At 46.7% G+C, this 23401-nt stretch overlaps 2 protein-coding genes across 11 annotated transcripts in view; one reads left to right on the top strand and one right to left on the bottom strand.

Annotated features, from left to right (window-relative positions):
- Positions 1–305: 305 nt before the first annotated feature.
- ZNF740 (zinc finger protein 740) lies at positions 306–10652 on the bottom strand. Of its 2 annotated transcripts, XM_039472149.2 has the most exons (7): positions 10446–10652; positions 9296–9606; positions 6088–6237; positions 5653–5742; positions 5052–5175; positions 4619–4737; positions 306–3616 (listed from the first exon to the last, which is right to left on the bottom strand). In XM_039472149.2, the coding sequence occupies exons 2-7, from the start codon at positions 9302–9304 to the stop codon at positions 3527–3529; spliced, it is 582 nt and encodes a 193-aa protein (XP_039328083.1). In that variant the 5' UTR covers positions 9305–9606; positions 10446–10652; the 3' UTR covers positions 306–3526. The 2 variants fall into 2 exon arrangements, with proteins under 2 accessions (XP_039328083.1, XP_074258779.1); XM_074402678.1 differs by lacking the exons at positions 9296–9606; positions 10446–10652 and adding an exon at positions 9098–9289.
- CSAD (cysteine sulfinic acid decarboxylase) overlaps positions 9771–23401 on the top strand; it is a 34936-nt gene continuing 21305 nt past the window's right edge. For 2 of the 9 annotated variants that reach the window (XM_010349868.3, XM_010349865.3), the window contains exon 1: positions 9980–10068. Coding sequence is in view for 2 of the 9 variants with exons in the window: in XM_074402673.1 (XP_074258774.1) it covers positions 9880–10068 (189 nt within the window). In the remaining 7 variants the exon portion in view is untranslated. The other 7 variants (XM_010349874.3, XM_010349867.3, XM_074402676.1 and 4 more) reach the window with 6 other exon arrangements.

The following is a 23401-nucleotide window of genomic DNA, read 5'->3' as shown; positions in this document are numbered from 1 at the left end:
GTGGGTCTCAGCCCAGACACCGCGTGTGCTGGTGGCTAACCTCCTGTCCTGCTGCGTGTGCTTTTCCCTCTTGCTCACAATGGATGCCGTTTTTGCTCCTAGTTTTTTGCTCCCCTGTGGAGGAGGAGTTTTAAAACGGCTTACAGGGTGCTCAAAGTTGCGGGGGTGATTATTAGGGAGAAAAAAGGAAAACAACTAAAACCAGCATGAAAGAGCTTCCCCAAAGAGAAGATGGTATGTAGAAAAGCCCCATTTTCCTTTTATTTAAATATCCTAAATATATCACGAAGGAACATACACTGCACTTTAATGGTAAAAAGATACAAGTTTATAACATCTTATAAAAACTACCATTTAAAAGTGATCTTGTCCATTTGATATTCCCTTCCCCCATAGCAAAATAAGTATATTAAAAAAAAAAAAAAAGGGTGAAGAGGAGAGGAAGGGTAGGAAGGGGACAGTTGATAAAACCCCAGGGCCACAGCAGAGGTGAAGGGCATCTGGGGATAGGGTCAGAAGCTGTGGCGGGACTCTACTCGTAACCCTCCAATGTCAAGCCATGGGCGCAATCAGTAGCTAAGTGATGATGAGGCTGTTTGGGGTAGTTGGAAAAGACACGGGGCATTGGGGAGGGCAGGGCTGGTAGGGTCGTAGGGTCTGGTGCAGCAGCCCACCTAGAACGGGCACTGCTTTTTCCCAGGCTCCCTGACTCCCCGTCCTGTCTCTGAGAGCCTGCCCTCTTTCCCTCTCCCCCATTCCAGACACACCTGAGGCATCTTCCAGTGCTAGGCACCATGCTGGCCAGCAGGGGTGAGGCATTGGGCCCAGAAGCCTCTGCAGAGGTCTTGAGTCAGTGCCCTGGGGTATCTGTGGGGCTCCCGGGCCCTCTGGATGCCGAATCACTCCGTTCACTGCTTTGCTCCTCTCTTCTCACACACCCATTGCCCCATCAGCACGGAAACTGAACCAACCACCTGCTCCTGAGTCTCCCTCACTGGGTCTTCGGCAGCTGCTATGGCTGTTCGCACATACCCTCTCAAGTTCCCTCCCTCCCACCTACCCAGACAGGAAACCAACGTCTGTGGGAGCCCAGGGCGCCTTCTGACCCAGTACACACATTAGTACACACAAGGGCATAGATCACTTAATGCGAGACTCATGTGAGTCTCTCCACATACACCCCTATCCCAAATAGATTAGCTCTAAGTGGCAGGGAGGGAGGCCTCTCATTTTCAAAAGCATTTTTTGGGAGGATAGTTTTCTAAACATTTTTAAATGGGTTACAGGGTGCTGGAAGATGGGTGAATCACCCCAGAAGTGAAGGACAGGAAAACCCCAGCTCCAGCAGAACCCTCAAACAGGAAGGGGGCTGGCTCACATGCAGAAAGATGCTCCTGCTTGCAGGGACCACAGGGCTGATCCAAGGACTGAGGTCTAAGTTCTGGAGCACATCAAATGGGAGTGTCAGCACAAAGTTAGAAGAGCACATGGCAGCAAACACTCCTCAGCGTCTCCTCAAAAGGATCTCAGATGCTGTTAGGGAAAATCGAATGGGTGCCACGCCTGCTTTCTTTTTCCCTGAAACACTCATACCATCGAGGTATGGACAACTCCTTCCCCAACCCCACTCCTCCAGAACAGGTGACAGCCAGGAATCACTGCTGCTACCCATTCTTTGCATTTTTCTGGGAAATGAAATCACACTTCCAGGAGGTTCCCATCTCAGACCTCACTGACAGCTTGGCACTCAGGTTTACTGTCTCCATGATTACTAAGACAGTTAGTTCCCTTACCCGCCACAGGTCAGGTCAGGCCACAGTGGGGGTCAACCAAACCCAAGAACTTCCCATAAGGATTCTTTCTTTAGCAGAAAGAAAAGGTTTATTTCATCTTAGAAAATTCATGTTCACAGGCCCTGGGCTTGGGTTAGAAACACCATAACCACCAGGCTGTTGAATTAATCTAAAAATAAAATAAAATAAAATAAAAAACCCTCCAAAACAAAAGCCCTTCTGTTCCCTAAGTTGTGTTCTTCAGCTTCTGCTGAGACCTCAAGCACCCTTCATGTTTGGGAAAGAGGAGGCTATTTTCCACTCATCCTCCCCAAAGGTGAGGGCCAGAGAAGGGTTTGGCTCAATATGCCATCTCCTACAAGCATAAAAATACAAGCACTCATCTCTCTCTCTCTCTCTCTCTCTCTCTCTCACACACACACACACACACACACACACACACACACACCCCTGATTACTTTTTTGGGGGTGGACAAGGTGGTGGTATTGGAGCAGAGAGGAGCAAAGAGTATGGTTAAGCATGAAACCTACATTAGGTTTCTTTAGTCTTTTCTCTGCAGCACCCCCACCTCCATCCCCCACTTTATTGGGTAGGGATGGCCACCAGGAGGGAAGCTGAGATCTTGTTTTTTTGGGACCAAAGGATAGACCCCTCCCTACCTCCTCTACCTGAATACAGTGATAGGACTTGGGGAGGGAGAACAGTGCCTACTGGTCAACATGCCCCAGATTCCTTTGTTTCTTAAGCAGCTGTTAGTGAACTCGGGACCAGTCTTGGGCTGTTCCTAAGAGGGCACAAGGAGAGAGAACCCACTGTGACATCCATGACTCCTTGTTCAACACATCTGTCTCACTGTAGGAGTCAATGGCGGCGAGGTAGCCACAAACTATCTCCAAGATCGACTGCTCCCAAAAAGAAGAAAAGGGCTTCATGGGCCACGCTCACCCAAGTTCCTTCCTAAAGGCACTTGAGCTGACGCCATCAGGTGCCAATGTGACATGGGCCATGACAACACCCAGAGGCACAACTCTTCCTTTTCCCTTGAGAAAGGAGGAGGCACCATCCAATCTTCTTGGATTCAGCCCCTGTCTGCTCCACCCCGTTTTTCCTTTTGTCCCTACAGTGTATAACGAGGCCAAAGCAAGCTCAGCTGCCATCCCTGATCTTATTCTCCCTCAGAAGAAGATGAAGTGCAGGATTGTGGAACACTGAGGAGCTACTACAACTAAAAACCCAATTTTTGGGGAGAGTTGGATGAGCTATAGTCCCTACTTTGGACCAGGACTCTATGCCTCTGGATTACCTGTATCCACAGTTTACCTGCTAAAGTTGCTTTTGGATAAACAAAAACAAGAACAGAACAAACAAATCTCCTTCCCCAATCTTTTCCATTTCAGCTGCCAGCTGGAGTCCAAGGTTGTGGGGAGCCACACTTCAGTCTTGGTCCTGTACCTTGAGTCCCCACCTATGACCTCAGCCAAGGGTCCAGGGACTAGCTCTCCTACCCAGGAATGCTGTTAAGAACTTCCCCGAGATACTCATAGTCTCAGATTATTTACAGAGCTGAGGTTCTGGGGCCACTGTCCCCTGATGCACTCTTCTGGTCTCCTGGGTCCACTCCTCCAGGAGTGGGACAGGTTCACACGGGGTGGTGGTGGGACCATCAGACCAGAGGGGGTGCGCTCTTCGGTAGGTTCTTCTGATCACTCCCACCACCCGGGGCCCCTTGCGCCTATAGAGAAAACTGCCCGTCGGAAGTCTTGGACTGGCACCCTTGGCACATCCGTTTGTGTCTGAGTAATCGATCTGTCCGAGAGAAACACTGAGAAGAAAGGGAGGGTTAAGTGCCTGAGAAGAGAAACTCAGCTACCTGCTGGCTAACTCCTTCCTCTCACAGGAGGCAGATGCCGCATTCTCCATCCCCTCAGCATGTGCACAGACAGCGGGAGCACGTGGTGGTGGAAAATGTAAGCTCTCAAGCCAGGGCGCCTGAGTCTGAATCTTGGCTCTATCACTCAGCAGCTGTGTGACCTTGGGCAAGTTACCTAACAGCCCAGAATCTGCACACTCATCTGCAAAACTGTAAAGCGAGGCTAAAAGTACCTACTCACAGCACAGCTGCTTTATTCATCAAAGATTTATTGAGTATCTATCTCAACGCAGATACAGAGTAGAGAACCAGAGGAATGAAGTCTCTGCCCTTATGGAGCTTTTATTCTAGTGTTCTGAAGATTCAATGTAAGAGTGCGGAGCAAAGCTTGGGACCTAGCAAAGCATCCAGGAAGTGTTAACTATTATCATTTCTCATCTCCTGTTCTTGTCTTGTTTTGGCCCTAGCTCTTACATTCTCATCAGATCAGAATACTGACCGCCAGGGCAAAGATTGCATCTCTTCCTCCAAAGTGCATGAGCTCTGAAGTTGGACTGAATCCCAGCTCTGTTCGTGATCTGCTGTGTCCTTGGGAAACTTAACTTCTCTGAATCCCAATTTTCCCATATGTGAAATAAAGACAACACAGCTACCTTAGGGAGTCAATGTGAAGATTAAATAGAATCATCTATGTAAAGTATGCTCTCACAGTGCCTGGCATAGAGGAAGTGCTCATGAAATACTATTATTATTATTATTATTACAATGTTCTAACTGCTCCTCCCCATGATTAGCTGCATGAGGCCAGACAGATGCACTTTACCCTGATGTGCTGAGGTCTAACGATTAAGGCGAGGAATGCCGGTGGCTCTTTTGTCAGGTAGGTGTGGACGCTGGCCCTGATTCTGGGGAAAGGAAAAGTGTGTGGGGGGTCGTAGCGGGGATGAGCCTTACCTGATGACACCGTTCACACTGGTAAGGCTTTTCACCACTGTGCACACGCTTGTGGCGTTCCAGGTGGTACTTCTGGATGAAACGCATATCACATATATCACACTCAAATGGCTTCTCACCTGGCCCAGGTCGAGAGAGAGAAGTGAATGTCGGGAGGTATGTACGGTAGGGACCTCACTCCAGTTATTTTCTCAGAAACTTTAACTCTTAGTTAATGTGTAGACAACTAAGGGATCATCAATAGGGAGTGGTTCCCAAAGCTGCTGGTCTCAGTGACACCAAAAACGAGGCCATGCAATCTCTCTGCTTCACTGACTTATCTTCTTCATTTCTAATACTTACCCATTAAAATAAACCCAACGAGAGCCACACACAGACATGGAATACAAGTGATAGACTATTCTCCCCCTTTGAATATAAGGAAGAGACTTACCAGTATGAATAAGGATGTGCCTCTTTAGGTGGTAACTGCTCCGAAAGGCTCCAAAGCAGTGTTCACAAACAAAATTTTTGGGAATCTTTACTTGAAAAGAACCATTTTGTTCCACTACCACCACCTGGGGGCAATAATCAGGCATGTCATGAGGCCACCACTGCCCTCTTCCTGGAGAGACTGTTCTACTCTGGGTCCACTTCCAGCTGTTGGAGAAAGGAACCTCTCTGATGCTGTCTAAAGGTACTGCCATCTCCCGTACTCCATGGAGGTAAGAGACCCTTTGGGGAAGGAGGTGGAGTGGGTAAGCTGTCTACTCTGTCAAACCCAGCACTCCGAGTATGACTTAAACCGGAGCCTGCCTGCCCCCATGCCGTACGATCTGGGATCTCACGCTCCCCAACCTGTACCATCAACTGTTCCAGCAAAGCTAGAGGTCAACTACCAAGGTAGTCTCCGGGTGAAATCTGGGAGACTCACTCGCTGGCTATTAAAGATCAAAGCATCTAGGGAAAGGTCAGGATACATGGTAGAAGGAAGGAGGAGGAATATTACCCCATTACCAAACTGTATGCGTTTGGGGGATCACCCCATTACCTGCCTTTTTAACAGTCTTTTTTGAATGAGAGGCCTCAGACAAGCTGTCATCATCTTTGCGGCTCCGCGACTTATCACTCTCTTTTCGGTGACCCTTTGAAGACAAATCAAATCTAAACTCACAGTCCATCTCAGAACACGAGATGAGACCCAATGCTGCTCTCAGACAAAACTCATAAATGAGAGTAAACCACCTGCCCCAAAGGCTTAGAGGAAGTAGACAACTACTTCCTCTCCGAGCACCTGGTCTTAAAGAGTTGAAGGTACAGAAAAGACCTTCCTTAGCTTTCTGAAATACCAGTGTTCATCCATTTCCCAGCTGGATCCCCTTGTCCCACTTCCCTATGCAGAAGCATCAAGCAATCAGAGCATGGTGTCTCCTGGCAGAGAGCTCGGGCCACCCGATCCCCAGGTGCCACAATGGACTCAAGTGCTGTACCTGACTCGAGCACCTCAGCACATCAGGGCTACCTGCCCGCTCGCCATTCTCGGCCTGCTTGCTGGCAATCTGGCTCAGCATCATCTTCTTGCTGGCTGCAGTGGGAACCAAACTCACACCTGCTAGGCCTTCACAAGCCAGGAGACTTGCCTAAGTTGAAAGGAGATGAGGTGTCAGGTCACCCGGCAGGGCAGGGCAAAAACAGGCTGCCATCCTCTAAAGAACTACCTTTTACACCCAGCTACAAACTGCATCTCTCCAGGGACTGTCCCTTCTCACTGTCAAAGCCTGCTTCCTTCGAGTCCTCCTTAACTCATCTCACCAGGAATAACCTGTCATCCCTCAGCATTTAAATATCAATTAAGTAAACAATCAAGTATTACTGACACCTTTGTCAGCACTATGCAAGGTACTGTGTGTGGCTACATATTTATTTGAAGGTATTTCTAGGCCTTAACTGTGAGTGGGTATGAGGTTCCATCTTGCTAACCCACTGACACGGGGAATTCCTTTGGGACATTCCTCCTTCCTCTCTCAACAGCCATTAGCTGGGCCGGGTGCAGTGGCTCACGCCTGTAATCCCAGCACTTTGGGAGGCAGAGGCAGGTGGATCATAAGGTCAGGAATTTGAGACCAGCCTGGCCAATATGGTGAAATCCCATCTCTACTAAAGATAAAAAATAAGCTGGCTGTGGTAGTGTGCGCCTGTAGTCCCAGCTACCCGGGAGGCTGAGGCAGAATTGCTTGAACCCAGGAGCCAGGACTGCGTCACTTAACTCCAGCCTGGGTGATAGAGTGAGACTCTGTCTCAAAACAAAACAAAACAAAACAAAAAACAAAAACACAGGTTGGGTAAAACCAGCCTGGATCAACACGGAGAAACCTCGTCTCTACTAAAAATACAAAATTAGCCAGGTGTGGTGGCACATGCCTGTAATCCCAGCTACTTGGGAGGGTGAGGCAGAAGAATCACTTGAACCCAGGAGGCAGAGGTTGCGGTGAGCCGAGATTGAGCCGTGCACTCCAGTCTGGGCAACAAGAGTGAAACTCAACAAAACAAAAACAGCAAAACAGCCCTCAGCTTCAGTGCCCACTTTTGATTGGCAGATCTTGCTGGTGCCAACTGTATTTTCTATCAGATTCTGTTTGTTGGTTGAGACAGGGTGACACTCTGTCACCCAGGCTGGAGTGCAGTGGCACAATCTGAGCTCACTGCATTCTTGACCTGCCTGGCTTAAGCAATCCTCTAACTCTACCTCCTGAGTAACAGGGACTTCAGGAGAGTGCCACCACACCTGGCTATTTTTTTTTTTGTATTTATAGAGACAGGGTTTCACCATGTTGCCCAGGCTGGTCTGAAACTCCTGAGCTTAAGCAATCCTCCAGCCTCAGCCTCCTAAAGTGCTGGGATTACAGGCCATTTCTCCCTTTTGATTTTAAATTCCCTAAGTATTACCAATTGCAACTGTTATAAAAATTAAACCACTTGGAAAGATTTTTGGAGTTATTTCTCTTGACCTCTTAGGGCAGTTACATGTGTGCATGTGTGACTACATTTTTTCACATTCCTTGCTCCACAAATAGTTTAAAAAATTACCTAAGCAAAGTTATGTTTAAGTAAATGTCTTTTTTCCACTGCTACATTCTTCAAACTGACTTCGGTTAGCCAGCATTAAAGAAAATACTTTTCTTACCAAAAAAAAAGAAAAAAAACCTTTTAAGAAGTTGGTCACCAAACTCCCAAATTTATGAAGAAATTCCTTTTGGATGATCAGTATATTCTGGGACCCCTCCCTTCACCTTCTGGGACTTTGAGTGAAAGATCCACAGTTAAAATCTTAGCTCAGCTGTTTGCACTGTGTAATCTTGGGAAAGTTACTCCACCTTTGCAAGCCACAGTTTCCTTACATGAAAAATGCCTGTCATAATGCTTATCCTCACAGGGTTGATGAGAAGTAAACTAAGTTGTAAAATGCTTAAGTGTCCAGTACGAAGTTGAGTCCTTAGTGGAAGGCAGCCTTCTCAGAAGAATGAACACAGTGCTGAGAAGTGGGTTGTGAAAGACAAAGGAAGAAGAAACCGACGGGCTTGTATTCTATATGGAGAGGAGGAAGCTGGGCATTCAGAAGCAGCTGGAGGAAAGCCAATTATGCTACAATCAGACTGTCATCCTGGTGAGACTGGTAGGGGAGGTTCCCTAGAAGAAAGCTGGGAGAAGCTCTGGAGATACGTGCAGACAGCTCTTCTACTCAGGTGGCTACAACAGCCTAGCTCTCAATTCTGTCTCTCCAATCCGTCCTCTACCTCCACAATAATGACCTTCTACATACACTGATCTGAGGCTACTCTGCTGCTTGACTTAGCAAGGCATAAAAGGCCCTTGGGTTACACACTCCGCTTACTGCAGGGAACAACTTCCTCACCTATCACTGTCAATACTACCTATATAACGAATCCCCATTTAAATCCTTTGCTCCGTAGCTACCAAACTACCTGCAGTACCTGGAACCTCACCACGTTTTTCCAAGACTCTACGCTCCTGCCCATGCAGTTCCTTTTGTCCAAACACCCTTGTGCTTGTCTAGCAATATCCTATGCATCTTTCAAGCTTCATCTTTTCTATCCAAGCAGAGGTATTGTTCTCTCCTACGTACATATCCCTATTATTGCACACTCCTCAATCAACAGAGTCTGAGTCTCTACTACTAGCTAGCCACTGTACAAGGCATTGTGAATATAAAAATAAGTAACTGTCTTTCTATTGCTCCCCCGACCCCAACTGGCCTGGAAGCTCACTGGGGACAAGGACAATCTTATTCATCTTTGTATTCCCAGCGCAATGCCTTGCATGTAACAGGAACTCAATAAACTCCTGTTGAAAAAAACAAATGAAGCATTCACCATACTATTCACTCCCTTACATCCCTCAGCACTTAAAGTACCCAATGTAAACTGAGTACACGTTGCTTTGCAAATGTCCCATCAGTGCCTGTGATGCAGAATAGCCTACCTCCTTCATTTGACTGGAAGCTCCCTGAAGGCAGGGGCTGTGGCCTGTCTCCTTTCCTTCCTCTAGATCTCCCCCTGGTGCTTAATACAGAGCTTGGATCACTGGGGTTGGTCAATATGTTGACTAAGGCAGCATTCAAGAGTGAAACTGCAAACAGGCTTCCCAGTGATCTTGGAGGAGGACTCTAGAGCTTTTTACCTGAGCCATGCTGATTTCTCACTTAATGCAACCCAAAAGTTCAGGAGTTCCTTGGTCCACCTTTCCTTAAGACACTGCCGTTTTGAAGAACTGTCACCAAATCACGGTAACGACTCCTTTGTGTCCCATGAGTCCTGTTGCCATGTTGGAACTTTGTCTTCAAATAGAAGTTAGCGTCCTCCAAAGAAAAGATGGGTGTTCCAAGAATCCCTGGACTCTGCCTGTGTCCTGCCTATTGTCTGAAGAAAAAGTCTACCAGTCTTGGTTTTCCAGTTGAATTCTCTTGATGAAACTCACGATGTTTCAGAAACCTGAAACCAGAAAGGAAGACGGGGGCTGCTAAGTGCAACATCCTCACGCCTTGACGACGTGCGATGTGAACTTTTTTTTTTTTTTTTTTCTGCTGGGCGCTCTCTGTGAAGCTCAGAACGAGGACATGAGTCAAGAAGAGTTTTCTTTCTAGGTCAATAGGAGGAACTGGTCTCCTGGGCAAGGAGGGGAAGCCAACAGGAGCAAAAGTAATTGGGGCCTCCTATGGAGGAACTCTGCCAACATGGCAACTGCTTAGATTTGCCATCTCAGTAATGGACGAAGGGGGCGGAGATCCTTTGGGGCTTTTGTGCCCAGTGGGCCGGCCCGAAAAGCTCGCAGTTTACAGAGGCGGCCAGACTAGGGTGAAGGAAAGCTCAAGGGCCATCGCTGGGTGCTTCGGTGGCGGGCAGAAAAGGGACTGGCAGTGCCCACACGTGCGTGTTCTCCGCGTCCGCCCGAAGGTAGGAAAACTCGCTGCGGAGGTGGAGGGCAGGCAGGCGAAGCCCGAAGCTTGCTCGGGCCAGCCAGCCCCTGCACCCGCTGCACCAACCGGGAGCAGAGCCGGAGAGCACCGAGAAGCGCGCGAGGTGCGTGCTCGCGCCCGTGTCCCCTCCGAATGAGCCCCCTCTCCTGGGCCGCGGACGCGGTGAGACGCGCGGGCGGGGGGAGGTGTGCGCGCACGGCCTTTCCCCTCCCTCCCCCGGAGAGCCCCCTCCCTTCGCCACGCGCCCCTCCTCCCCTCCCCTCCCCCTTCCCGCGCGGCGCCCCACGGCTTGCGAGCTACTGAAGCGCTGCCGTCTGCACGGACGACGCTGCGCTCTCTGGGGCGTGCTCTTACCTGCCAGGCGCGGCTTCCCGCTGGCTCTTCGGCCGCGCGGCGCCTCCTCCAGGCCCCAGCACACCCTGCCAACCCCGCGGCCGCCGCTGCCCCCACCGGGACCGAGGCAAGTTTACAAACACCAACCCCGGCCGGTTTCCCCGGAAGCACTTCCCTCTCCCCCTCGTCCTCTCCGCCAAGCGGCCGCATCCACTTCCGGGCTCGGGAGCTAGACAAGCAGGGGCAGCCTCCGAGCGGGTGAGGCTGGGGACGTGCAGAGAAGTGCAGCTGGTGAGTGGGCGGTGCCGTGCGCGGAAGGCCTGGAGGAGCGAGCGCGGAGGTCCGCGCGTGCGCCCTGGCGCGGGCGCGCCTTGGCCGCCATCGAGACTGAGGGCAGGAGCCTCAGCCCTGAGATGGTCCTTCGCTGGGTACTTGGCGGGAGGCGGGTTTGCTAGGTGAGCTGGTTCAGACTCCTTAAAAAACCGCCGTCACTCTTTCTCCGTCGTGGACGTTCTCCCCATCTCTCTGAGCCGGCGCCCCAAGTAGAGCCAGAGTAGTTCGTACCCAGCCTTTTCACGAAACTCGGTCGAGATGGTTCTCCGAACATTTTTTCATCAGGCTCAGATCTGCAGATTTTGGGGACAGCTGGGAGAGGCGTTAACTTTCTTTGCATACTCCTGCCTTGAGCGCTCAACCACAGTCTGAAAATGAGTGTTCTTGCAGAGGCGTTCCTTGAGTAGCCCGAGGCCACACTGCTCACGTCCCTGCAGAAGTCGAAGCGCCAGCCGTGGTCTGCACACCCCGAGGCCAGCCTGGTTACCTTCTTCCCTTCCCCCTTTACTCCAGGCGGTCAAGCATCGAACGTTAGCCTCCATACCTGGAAAAGACCCCGACTCCCCCAGTAGACTAGTCTTTCGGGAGACTTAGCCCATGCCAGGCTGCATTAGGAAAATGGGAACCAGACACTGTCTTCAAATTCTTCTCCCTAGCCTTAGCCATTAGAGGGAGGTCCTGCTAAAGATGGACTGCAGTTACGCTTGTTGGAAGGAGATGTCAATTCCACTTAAGTCATTTCTGCTGTAGGTGATACAGCGTCGTGACATTAGGAGAAGTAATGGTGATACCAAAAGAAAAAAGAATCTTTATGATGATGAAAAAAGACAAGGATTCGCAACCATTTTTTCTTTTTATAGACAGATTTCATTTCCCTGAGCCACTCCATGATATGAGCCGTTGAAAACACATTTTTTGTGCTTTTAGGATCATTCTAAAATAGAGACAAAATGGAGAGAGAGAGAGAGAGAGAGAAATAAAGAAACCACCAGGAATAAGCCTTTATAAACCTTTTTTGAAAATTAGCTCCTACTGAACTGCTTGAACCAGGGAGTCGGAGGTTGCAGTGAGCTGAGATTGCGCCACTGCACTCTAGCCCGGCGACAGAGGGAGACTCTGTCTCAAAAAAAAAAAAAAAAAAAAAAGCTCCTACTTATTTTTTTTTTGAATTATTAGTATTTTTTGAGACAGAGTTTCGCTCTGTAGCCCAGGCTGGCTGGTGTGATCTTGGCTCACTGCAACCTCTGCCTCCCGTGTTCAAGCGTTTCTCCTGCCTCACCCTCCCTAGTAGCTGAGATTACAGGCGTGTGCCACCACACTCGGCTAATGTTTTGTATTTTTAGTAGAGACAGGGTTTCACCGTGTTAGCCAGGGTAGTCTCAAACTTTGACCTCAAGTGATCTGCCAGCCTTGGCCTCCCAAAGTGCTGGAATTACAGGTGTGAGCCACCTTGCCCTGTCAGCTCCTACTTATTTTACAAATCGACAATGCAAAAGTATAAAAGACACAAAAATGGTTAGTCTCCCTTTCTACTTATCCTATGTTCCTGAAGGGAGTCATTCTTTCCAGTTTGTTATATATGCTTCTAGGCTTTTGTCTGTGTTCATACAAAAATCTTTTCATTCAGTATTTATTGAGCACCTATAATGCACCATACAGTGCATTTTAGACATCTAAATCAGCTAATGTTTTAAAAATTGTTACGCAGTATTCCAGTTTATGTGTGTGCTTTGTCTAGTGTCATCTTGATGAACATTTAGGTTTCAGATTTTTTCGCTTTATAAAAAATGCAATAATGAACATCCTTAAATAGTTACCTTTTTGCATTTATAAAGATTGGTAGATAAGATACGTGCTTTTTTTTTTTTTTTTTTTTTTTTTTTTTTGTTTTGAGACAGAATTTCACTCTTGTTGCCCAGGCTGGAGTGCAGTGGCGCAATCTCGGCTCACCACAACCTCTGCCTCCCAGGTTCAAGTGAGTCTCCTGCCTCAGCCTCCTGAGTAGCTGGGATTACAGGCATGCACCACCATGCCCGGCTAATTTTGTATTTTTAGTAGAGATGGGGTTTCTCCATGTTGATCAGGCTGGTCTCGAACTCCTGACCTCAGGTGATCCACCCGCCTTGGCCTCGCAAAGTGCTGGGATTACAGGTGTGATCCACCGCGCCCAACTGATACGTGCTTTTTTAAAAAATTATTTTTGTTTTTTATTTTTTTGAGACGAAGTTTCGCTCGTCACCCAGGCTAGAGAGCAATGGCACAATCTCTGCTCACTGCAACCTCTGCCTCGTGGGTTTAAGCGATTCTCCTGCTTCAGCCTCCTGAGTAGCTGGGATTACAGGCACCCGCTACTGTGCCTGGTTAATTTTTTTGTGTTTTTTAGTAGAGATAGAGTTTCACCGTGTTGGTCAGGCTGGTCTCAAACTCCTGCCCTCAGGAGGTCCACCCTCCTCAGCCTCCCAAAGTGCTGGGATTACAGGTGTAAGCCCCCATGCTCAGCTCTATTATAATTTTTATTTTTTTTAAAGATAGGGTTTTGCTCTGTAGCCCTGGCCGGAATGCAGTGGTGTGATCAGGGCTCACTGCAGCCTAAACCTTCTGGCCTCAAGGAATCCTCCCACCTTAGCCTCCCAAGTCGCTGGGACTGCAGATGTGGGTAACTATGCCTGGCTAATTTTGTATATATATATATATATATATATATATATATATATATTTTTTTTTTTTTTTTTTTTTTTTGTAGAGGTGGGGTTTTGCCACGTTGCCCAGGCTGGTCTCCAATTCTTAGGCTGAAGCTATCCACTGGCCTCAGACTTCCAGAGTGCTAGGATTACAAGATTGAGCCACCATGCCTGGCCAGATATGTGCATTTAAAATTTTAATAGATTCTGTGAAAATGAATTGCAAAAGTTTGTAATAACTCCCATGCTCACTCAGAACTGTGTGTGAATGTTCCCTGTTCCTACAACTTTGGCAATATTTAGTATATGCTATGAATTTTTTATTCACTTACCAGTTTGATAGATGAAAAATAGTATTTAATTGTTTTAATTTGCATGTCATTAATAGTGAAGTTAAGCTTTTCTTACTTCCTTTTTTTTTTTTTTCTAATTCTATTTTTTAAAAGAGATTGGTCTCCATGCTTTATTGCCCAGGCTAGTTTCCAGCTCCTGGGCTCAAATGATCCTTCCACTTCAGCCTTCCAAATAGATGGGACTATTTTATTGCTTTTTGACCATTTTGAATTGTTTTTGTAAATTGTCTGTTTATATCCTTTGCAAAAAGGTAGATTATCTGTATATTTCTTTTTTTTTTTTTTTTTTTTTGAGACGGAGTTTCGCTCTTGTTACCCAGGCTGGAGTGCAATGGCGTGATCTCGGCTCACCGCAACCTCCGCCTCCTGGGTTCAGGCAATTCTCCTGCCTCAGCCTCCTGAGTAGCTGGAATTACAGGCACGTGCCACCACGCCCAGCTAATTTTTTGTATTTTTAGTAGAGACGGGGTTTCACCATGTTGACCAGGATGGTCTCGATCTCTTGACCTCGTGATCCACTCGCCTCGGCCTCCTAAAGTGCTGGGATTACAGACGTGAGCCACCGCGCCCGGCCGATTATCTGTATATTTCTAATTGATAGTAGAGATCCTCTCTGTGTTATGGATAATAGCTCTTTTTTTTTTTTTTTTTTTTTTTTTTTTTTTGAGACGGAGTTTCGCTCTTATTACCCAGGCTGGAGTGCAATGGCGCGATCTCGGCTCACCGCAACCTCCGCCTCCTGGGTTCAGGCAATTCTCCTGCCTCAGCCTCCTGAGTAGCTGGGATTACAGGCATGTGCCACCATGCCCAGCTAATTTTTTGTATTTTTAGTAGCGACGGGGTTTCACCATGTTGACCAGGATGGTCTCGATCTCTCGACCTCGTGATCCACCCGCCTCGGCCTCCCAAAGTGCTGGGATTACAGGCTTGAGCCACCGCGCCCGGCTGATAATAGCTCTTTATTCTTTGTCATCTGCATTTAAAATATTCTCTCTGGCGGGGCACAGTGGCTCACCCCTGTAATCCCAGCACTTTGGGAAGCCGAGGCAGGTGGATCACAAGGTCATGAGTTCGAGACCAGCCTGGCCAAAATGTTGAAGCCCCATCTCTACTAAAAATACAAAAATTAGCTGGGCGCGGTGGCACATGCCTGTAATCCCAGCTACTCAGGAGGCTGAGGCAGGAGAATCGTTTGAACCTAGGAGGCAGAGGTTGCGGTGAGCCGAGATTGTGCCATTGCACTCCAGCCTGGGTGACAGAGTGAGACTCCGTCTCAAAAAAAAAAAAAAAAAAAAAAAAAAAAAAAAAAAAAAATTTCTCTCTATCTTTCACTTTCAGCTTTCAAGATAAAAATGCTTTATGGGAAAATATTTGAAATTTGAAACATGCCTATTTTTGATAGGAACAAGTCAGAAATGTTTACTATTAAAACTAATATATATGTGTGTGTGTGTTTATATATATACTGAGGTGGAGTTTCACTCTTGTTGCCCAGGCTGGGGTGCAATGGCATGGTCTCGGTTTGCTGCAACCTCCGCCTCCTGGGTTCCAGTAATTCTCCTGTCTCAGCCTCCTGAGTAGCTGGGATTACAGGTGCCTGCCACCATGTCCAGCTAATTTGGTTTTTTTTTTTTTTTTTTTTTTTTTTTGTGGAGTCGAGGTTTCACCATATTGGCCAGGATGGTCTTGAACTCATGACTTTGTGATCCACCGGCCTTGGCCTCCCAAAGTTGGGATTACAGGCATGAGCCACTGTGCCTGGCCTAAAACTAGTGTTTTTAGGAGAGCTCCTTGCTACCCTAAAGCCTCCTTGGTTTCACATAAATTTCATCTTACAGAGAGAAATAGTTGACAATGTATCAAAACTATGGAGTTCAGTAACATGATCAGATGTCAGATTAACAAACAAAAATTATATAAATAAAATATAAGAATATAACCAACACCGAAATACCATGGAATAATTCACAATAAAAACATTATATTTTAGCCAGGTAACGTGGCTCACACCTGTAATCCCAGTGCCTTGGGAGGCTGAAGTTGAAGGATTGCTTGAGGCCAGGAGCCTAAGACCAGCCTGGGCAAATAGTGAGACCTTGTTTACAAAAAATTAAAAAATTAGCCCGGTGTGGTGGCACAGGCCTGTACTCAGGAGGCTAATATGGGAGAATTATTTGGGCCCAAGAGTTCAAGACTGCAGTGAGCCATGATCGTGCCACTGCATTCCAGCTTGGGTGATAGAGCAAAACCTATTCTCTAAAATAATAAATAAATTTTTAAAAATTTAGAGAGTGACCAGGTGCAGTGGCTCACACCTGTAATCCCAGCACTTTGGGAGGCCGAGGCTGGCGGATCACCTGATGTCAGGAGTTCGAGACCAGCCTGACCAACATGGAGAAACCCCGGCTCTATTAAAAATATAAAATTAGCTGGGCGTGGTGGCACATGCCTGTAATTCCAGTTACTCGGGAGGCTGAGGCAGGAGAATCACTTGAACCTGGGAGGCAGAGGTTGCAGTGAGCCGAGATTGCGCCATTGTACTCCAGCCTGGGCAACGAGAGAAACTCCATCTCAAAAAAAAAAAAAAAAAAAAAATTAAAGAGTTTGATTAAATGGAGAGTTTTACCATACTCAGGAATAGGAAGACTTAATATTGTAGAGACATCAGTTTTTGCTGCAGATTAAATTAAAGCAAACTGTGATTAAAACAAGATTTTACATGGAACTTGTAGTGGATTTAAAATTTTATATGGAAAAGAATCATTGCTAGGACAGCAAAAAACATTCCGAAAAACATTGAGTTGATAAAATAATAAGTGGGAAAAGTAAAGCCAAGAGTTATCGTTAACCACTTTAATGGTGTCTTTATGCAGAATTTAAAAAGTTTTTCATTGTCAAATCTGCCTGTGGCTCTTGGGTTTTTGTGACATGATACCTCAAGATTGTTAAGTATTTCCCTGTACCTTCTGATATTCTTATGGTTGTATATTTTCAGTTTCTGTCTTTATCTTAGCTGCAATTTTTTTTTTTTTTTTTTTGTCAGTGGTGAGAAATAGTGAGAAATGTCGTACTTAAAATGTGACTCAGTGGAAGAGGTAGCCTAAAGTCAGAAACTCAGCCGTCTAGGCTTGTTCTCATGTCACCTTTGTAATTTTGGACAAAGTTAGTTCACCCTCTTTCAGCTAAGAATCCTCATCTTGAAATCAGGAATGAATAACTACCCTGGTGCTATTGTGAAGGTCAAATGAAATAATAGATGAGAAGGGAAAACACCCTTTGGAAATCTGTTGTCATTACTACAGATTCTTGGTTGATGCAAATCAAATGTAAGTAGAATGCAGCATTTTTTTTCCCCAGTACCTGTAAATCATTGATTGATTCAACAAATGTTTATGTAATGCCTCTGTGCAAGGCCCTGGGGGAGGGGAGTGGACAGTCAAGAAGATAGAAACTAACGTTTGAGGGGTGCCTGTTTTCTATTAGTTTATTTAATGAAGGATAAGACTTAGTTCTCAGCCAGGTACGGTGGCTCATGCCTGTAATCCCAGCACTTTGGGAGGTCAAGGCAGGCAGATCACAAGGTCAGGAGTTCGAGACCAGCCTGACCAGCATGGTATGGTGAAACCCCATCTCTACTAATAATACAAAAATTAGCTGGGCATGGTGGCATGCACCTGTAATCCCAGCTACTCAGGAGGCTGAGGCAGGAGAATTGCTTGAACCTGGGAGGCAGAGGTTGCAGTGAGCTGAGATTGTGCCACTGCACTCCAGCCTGAGGGGCAACTGAATAAGCCTCCATCTAAAAAAAAAAAAAAAAAAAAAAAAAAAAAATTTAGTTCTCTCCACCCAGGAAAGTACAGTCAGTCAAGAAGCAGAGAAAAGATGGTATAGATAGGATAATTTGTACCTCTATTAATGTGGGTGTGGAGCCAGTGGGGTTTGTTGATTGGGAGAGAGCACAGAGTGCTTTAACTTTCTAACCATAAACCTGGCTCAAAGTGCTCCAGGAGACAACTGCCTAGACCCCTTTGTCCCCAGGCAGGCCTCCTCCTATATGACCTTCTCTAACTTTCTCTTCCCTCAGGCCCACTCCATCACTTATTCAAATAGCATTGCAATGATTCCTGCTGAGTCTTTTCCTGCACCAGTTCTCTATTGCCTTAAAGAGAGCCTTAGTGTTTTCTCCTTGAAGCCTGCCCTGGGCCAGTTGAACTTTCCTGCCTTTCCATGGTGACCTCTTAACTCCCTCTTGTGGCAATTATCCCTTTATTTTACATGCAGGTCTCGCTTGCCAGCCTGTTAGCTGGAGCCCACAGGGCAGACGCAGCACCTGGTGTAATGCCAGCTAGATGCTCAGAAGTAGACACTCAGTCAATGTTTGCTGAGCAAACTGAACCCATTCCCCTCCCTGAGAGCCAGCAGTGGTTGAGGGGTTGCGCAATAGAGACAAACAGTTTGTGGCTCCCTTTGCCTTCCATTAGACTTTTGATAACAGTGGATTAAGGAGTTGGGAAACTACATAATGTACAAGGGACATTCCTTGAGCCTGATGATTTGATGTTTTAGAAATTTTTTTTTTTTTTTTTTTGAGACGGAGTTTCGCTCTTGTTACCCAGGCTGGAGTGCAATGGCGAGATCTCGGCTCACCGCAACCTCCGCCTCCTGGGTTCAGGCAATTCTCCTGCCTCAGCCTCCTGAGTAGCTGGGATTACAGGCACGTGCCACCATGCCCAGCTATTTTTTTTTTTTGTATTTTTAGTAGAGATGGGGTTTCACCATGTTGACCAGGATGGTCTCGATCTCTCGACCTCGTGATCCACCCGCCTCGGCCTCCCAAAGTGCTGGGATTACAGGCTTGAGCCACCGCGCCCGGCCCTGTTTTAGAAATCTTGTAGCATTTTAATTCCTCTGTAGCTTTTTTCTTTTTTTTTTGGAAATGGAGTCCCGCTCTGTTGCCCAGGCTGGAGTGCAGTGGTGCCATTTCAGCTCACTGCAACCTCCGTCTCATGGGTTCAAGTGGGTCCTGCCTCAGCCTCCTGAATAGCTGGGATTACAGGCACCCACCACCATGCTCATGGCTAATTTATATATATATTTATTAGACATATATTTCTATTAAAATAATTATATATGTGTGTGTGTGTGTGTGTATATATATATATATATATATATATATATATATATATATTTTTTTTTTTTTTTTTTTTTTTTTCCGAGACGGAGTTTTCACTCTTGCCCAGGCTGGAGTGCAAATGCATGATCTCGGCTCACTGCAACCTCCACCTCCTGGGTTCAAGCGATTCTCCTGCCTCAGCCTCTTGAGTAGCTGGGATTACAGGTGCCCATCACTGTGCCTGGCTAATTTTTGTATTTTTGGTAGAGACGGGGTTTCACCATCTTGGCCAGGCTGGTCTTGAACTTCTGACCTTGCGATCCACCCACCTCGGCCTCCCAAAGTGCTGGGATTGCAGGTGTGAGCCACCGTGCCTGGCTAATTTTTACATGGTTTTAAAATAACCTTTATTTTAATTCCATAAGCAATGTGAAATGATTGTATAAAGTTATAAAAATAGGCCGGGCACGGTGGCTCACGCCTGTAATCCCAGCACTTTGGGAGGCCGAGGCGGGTGGATCACGAGGTCAAGAGATCGAGACCATCCTGGTCAACATGGTGAAACCCCGTCTCTACTAAAAATACAAAACATTAGCTGGGCATGGTGTCACGTGCCTGTAATCCCAGCTACTCAGGAGGCTGAGGCAGGAGAATTGCCTGAACCCAGGAGGCGGAGGTTGCGGTGAGCCGAGATAGCGCCATTGCACTCCAGCCTGGGTAAGAAGAGCGAAACTGTCTCAAAAAAAAAAAAAAAAAAAAAAAAAAAAAAGTTATAAAAATATAAATGTGTATAAATAAGAAAGTTAAAAATTATCCATAATATCAACTCCCAGAAATAGCCACAAATGAATATTTTGAAGCCTTTTTCCTTTTCAGGATTTTCTTTTTTTTTTTTTTGAGATGGAGTCTTGCTCTGTTGCCAGGCTGGAGTGCAGTGGCACAATCTCGGCTCACTGCAACCTCCGCCTCCTGGGTTCCAGCGATTCTTCTGTCTCAGCTGGGACCACAGGTGTGCGCCACCACGCCCGGCTAATTTTTGTATTTCTAATAGAAACGGGGTTTCACCATGTTGGCCAGGATGGTCTCAATCTCTTGACCTCATGATCCGCCCTCCTTGGCCTCCCAAAGTGCTGGGATTACAGGCGTGAGCCACCATGCCCAGGCCTTTTTCAGTATTTTAAAAAATGCATGGGGAGGGGCCGGGCACGGTGGCTCAAGCCTGTAATCCCAGCACTTTGGGAGGCCGAGGCGGGTGGGTCACGAGGTCAAGAGATCGAGACCATCCTGGTCAACATGGTGAAACCCTGTCTCTACTAAAAATACAAAAATTAGCTGGGCATGGTGGCGCATGCCTGTAGTTCCAGCTACTCAGGAGGCTGAGGCAGGAGAATTGCTTGAACCCAGGAGGCGGAGGTTGCGGTGAGCCGAGATCGTGCCACTGCACTCCAGCCCGGGTAACAAGAGCGAAACTCCATCTCAAAAAAAAAAAAAAAAAAATGCATGGGGAGTAACTGCTAATAGGTATAGGTGTTTCTTTTTGGGGTGATGAAAATGTTCTGAAATCAATCAGTGTTGATCAATGCGTAATATTGTGAATATACTAAAAACCACTGAATTACTTTTAAAGGGTGAACTTTATGGTACGTGAATCATATATCAATAAACTTATAAAGAAGTGCCAGGTCAGGCACGTGGCTCACACTTGTAATCCCAGCACTTTGGGAGGCTGAGGCGGGTGGATCATGTGAGGTCAGGAGTTTGAGACCAGCCTGGCCAACATGGTGAAACCCTGTCTCTACCACAAAAATTAGCCAGGCGTGTTGGTGCATGCCTGTAATCCTAGCTACTCCGGAGGCTGAGGCAGGAGAATCGCTTGAACCCAGGAGACGGAGGTCGCAGTGAGCTGAGATTGTACCACTGCACTCCAGCGTGGGTGACAGAGTGAGACGCCATCTGAAAAAGAAAAAAGAAGACATTATGCTCCTTTAGTATGTTTTCTAAGAATAAGAACATTCTCTTATTTAACCACAATACAGTTATCAAATTCAGGAAATTTAACACTGGTAGAATACTAACGTTTATGATATCATCGATAGTCAGATTCCACCAGTTGTACCAATAATGTTATTTTTTTTCTTGAGACAGAGTCTCGCTGTGATGCCCAGGCTGGAGTACAGTTGATGTTGGCTCACTGCAACCTTTGCTTCCTGGGTTCAAGTGATTCTCCTGCTTCAGCCTCCCAAGTAGCTGGGATTATAGGCACCTGCCACCATGCCCTGCTGATTTTTGTATTTTTAGTGGAGATGGGGTTTCACCATGTTGGCCAGGCTGGTCTTGAACTCCCGACCTTAAGCGATCTGCCTTGCCTCAGCCTCACTCTAGGCATGTGCGACCGCACCTGGTCCCAGTAATGTTCTTTATAGCAGAAATTTTTCTTCCTTATCCAGGGGCCAGTCTAAGATGACAAATTCCTTGTGGTTGTAATACCTCTAGTCTCCTTCAATCTGGAGCAGTTCCTCATCTTCCCTTTAATTTTCATGACACTAACATTTTTGAAGAGTACAGGGTAGGCATATTGTAGAATGACCCTCAATTTAAATATATTTTTGCGTCACAATTAGATTTGGGTTCTCCATTTTTGACAGAAATATTACATAGTGGATGTTGAGTGTTTCACATCAGGAAGCCCGTGATGTCAGCCTGTTCCCTTATTGGTGATGATTACTTGGGCAAGGTAGTGTCCACCAGGTTTCCTCACTGTAAAGCTACCACTTTTCCTTTAAAGTACTGTTTTTTAAAAATTTTTTATTTTTATTTATTTATTTTTTAAGACAGGGTATGGTTCTGTCACCCAGGCTGAAGTACAGTGCAGTGGTGTGAGATCTCAGCTCACTGCAACCTCTGCCTCCTGTTTCCCAAGGCTGAAGTGATCCTCCCACATAGCCCCTGGAGTAGCTGGAACCACAGGCAAGTGCCACTATGCACAGCTAATTTTTTCTTTTTCTTTTTTTTTTTTTTTTTTTAGATGGAATCTCGCTCTGTCCCCAGGCTGGAGTGCATTGGTGCAATCTCGGCTCACTGCAACCTCTGCCTCCCAGGTTCAAGTGATTCTCCTGCCTCAGCCTCTTGAGTAACTGGGACAACAGGTGTGTACCACTGCGCTTGTCTAATTTTTTATATTTTTGGTAGAGATGGGGTTTCACCGTATTGGGCCAGGCTGGTCTCAAACTCCTGACCTTGTGATCTGCCCACCTCGGACTTCCAAAGTGTTGGGATTACAGGCATAAGCCACTGCACCCAGCTCTAAAGTGCTATATTTTTAAGGAAAAAAATTACAACATACCCCAGAGGAAAAAAGTGAAGCTTTATCCAAGTGTTAGTGTTGTGTTGATAGACAGGTTTTAGTGTTGTGTTGGAGAAGAGAGAGAAAATGTAGTAACAGCCTTTGAAGTTTAAATAAAAAGATTAAATAAAAAGGCCTGGCATGGTGGCTCATGCCTATAATCCCAGGTGGGAGGCTGAGGTGGGAGAATTGTGTGAGGCCAGGAGTTTGATGCTGCAATGATCCAAGATTGTGCCACTGCACTTCAGCCTAGATTACAGAATGAGAGAGACCTTGTCTCTAAAAAAAATAAAGCCGGGCACGGTGGCTCAAGCCTGTAATCCCAGCACTTCGGGAGGCCGAGGCGGGTGGATCACGAGGTCGAGAGATCGAGACCATCCTGGTCAACATGGTGAAACCCCGTCTCTACTAAAAATACAAAAAATTAGCTGGGCATGGTGGCGCGTGCCTGTAGTCCCAGCTACTCAGGAGGCTGAGGCAGGAGAATTGCTTGAACCCAGGAGGCGGAGGTTGCGGTGAGCCGAGATCGCGCCATTGCACTCCAGCCTGGGTAACAAGAGTGAAACTCCGCCTCAAAAAAAAAAAAAAAAGAAAAAAACAAAGTTAGCTGGGTGTGGTGGCACATGCCTATAATCCCAGCTACTTGGGAGGCTAAGGCAGGAGAATTGCTTGAACCCAAGAGTTTGAGGTTGTGGTAAGCCAAGATCACGCCATTGCACTCCAGCCTAGGCAACAAGAGTGAAACTCCGTCTCAAAAAAAAAAAAAAATAATAAAAAGGGAAAAATCAGTTTAGGATCAGTTAAAAACACTTGTTCGAGCAACCAGTAGAAGATTGTGCCGTTCACCAAGCTGGGGAACCCAAGCAGAAGAGCAGATTTCAGAGAGCTGATGAGGAGCTCATTTTCAGAGTATGAAGTGCCTATGGGAATTTCAGGTCAGGCAGGTGGCATCAGGGATCTGGAGCTCAGGAGAGGTCTCAGAGGGAGGGGTCACCAGCAGATAGCTCTGGGCATGGATGAGATTGTCCAGGAACTGGTACAGATACAGAGGAAAGAGGCCCTGGGACAGAACTGTGAGGAACTCAAGCATTTAGAGGAGGGCCAGAGGAAGGTAAAAATGCATGGGAAGCTAGGAATGGCCAGAGGGGGCAAAC

This window comes from Saimiri boliviensis, chromosome 7 (assembly GCF_048565385.1).
Source record: "Saimiri boliviensis isolate mSaiBol1 chromosome 7, mSaiBol1.pri, whole genome shotgun sequence".
NCBI classification, from domain to species: Eukaryota; Metazoa; Chordata; class Mammalia; order Primates; family Cebidae; genus Saimiri; species Saimiri boliviensis.
The sequence above is the reverse complement of the archived record's forward strand: the minus strand, read 5'-3'. Positions and strand labels throughout refer to the sequence as shown.

Coding starts and splice junctions, on each gene's coding strand:
- ZNF740 (XM_039472149.2), bottom strand. Junction 4,738..5,051: donor GCACATCCTTATTCATACTG/GTAAGTCTCTTC, acceptor GACCTGGGCCAG/GTGAGAAGCCATTTGAGTGT. Junction 3,617..4,618: donor AGTGTGAACGGTGTCATCAG/GTAAGGCTCATC, acceptor CTTTCTTCTCAG/TGTTTCTCTCGGACAGATCG.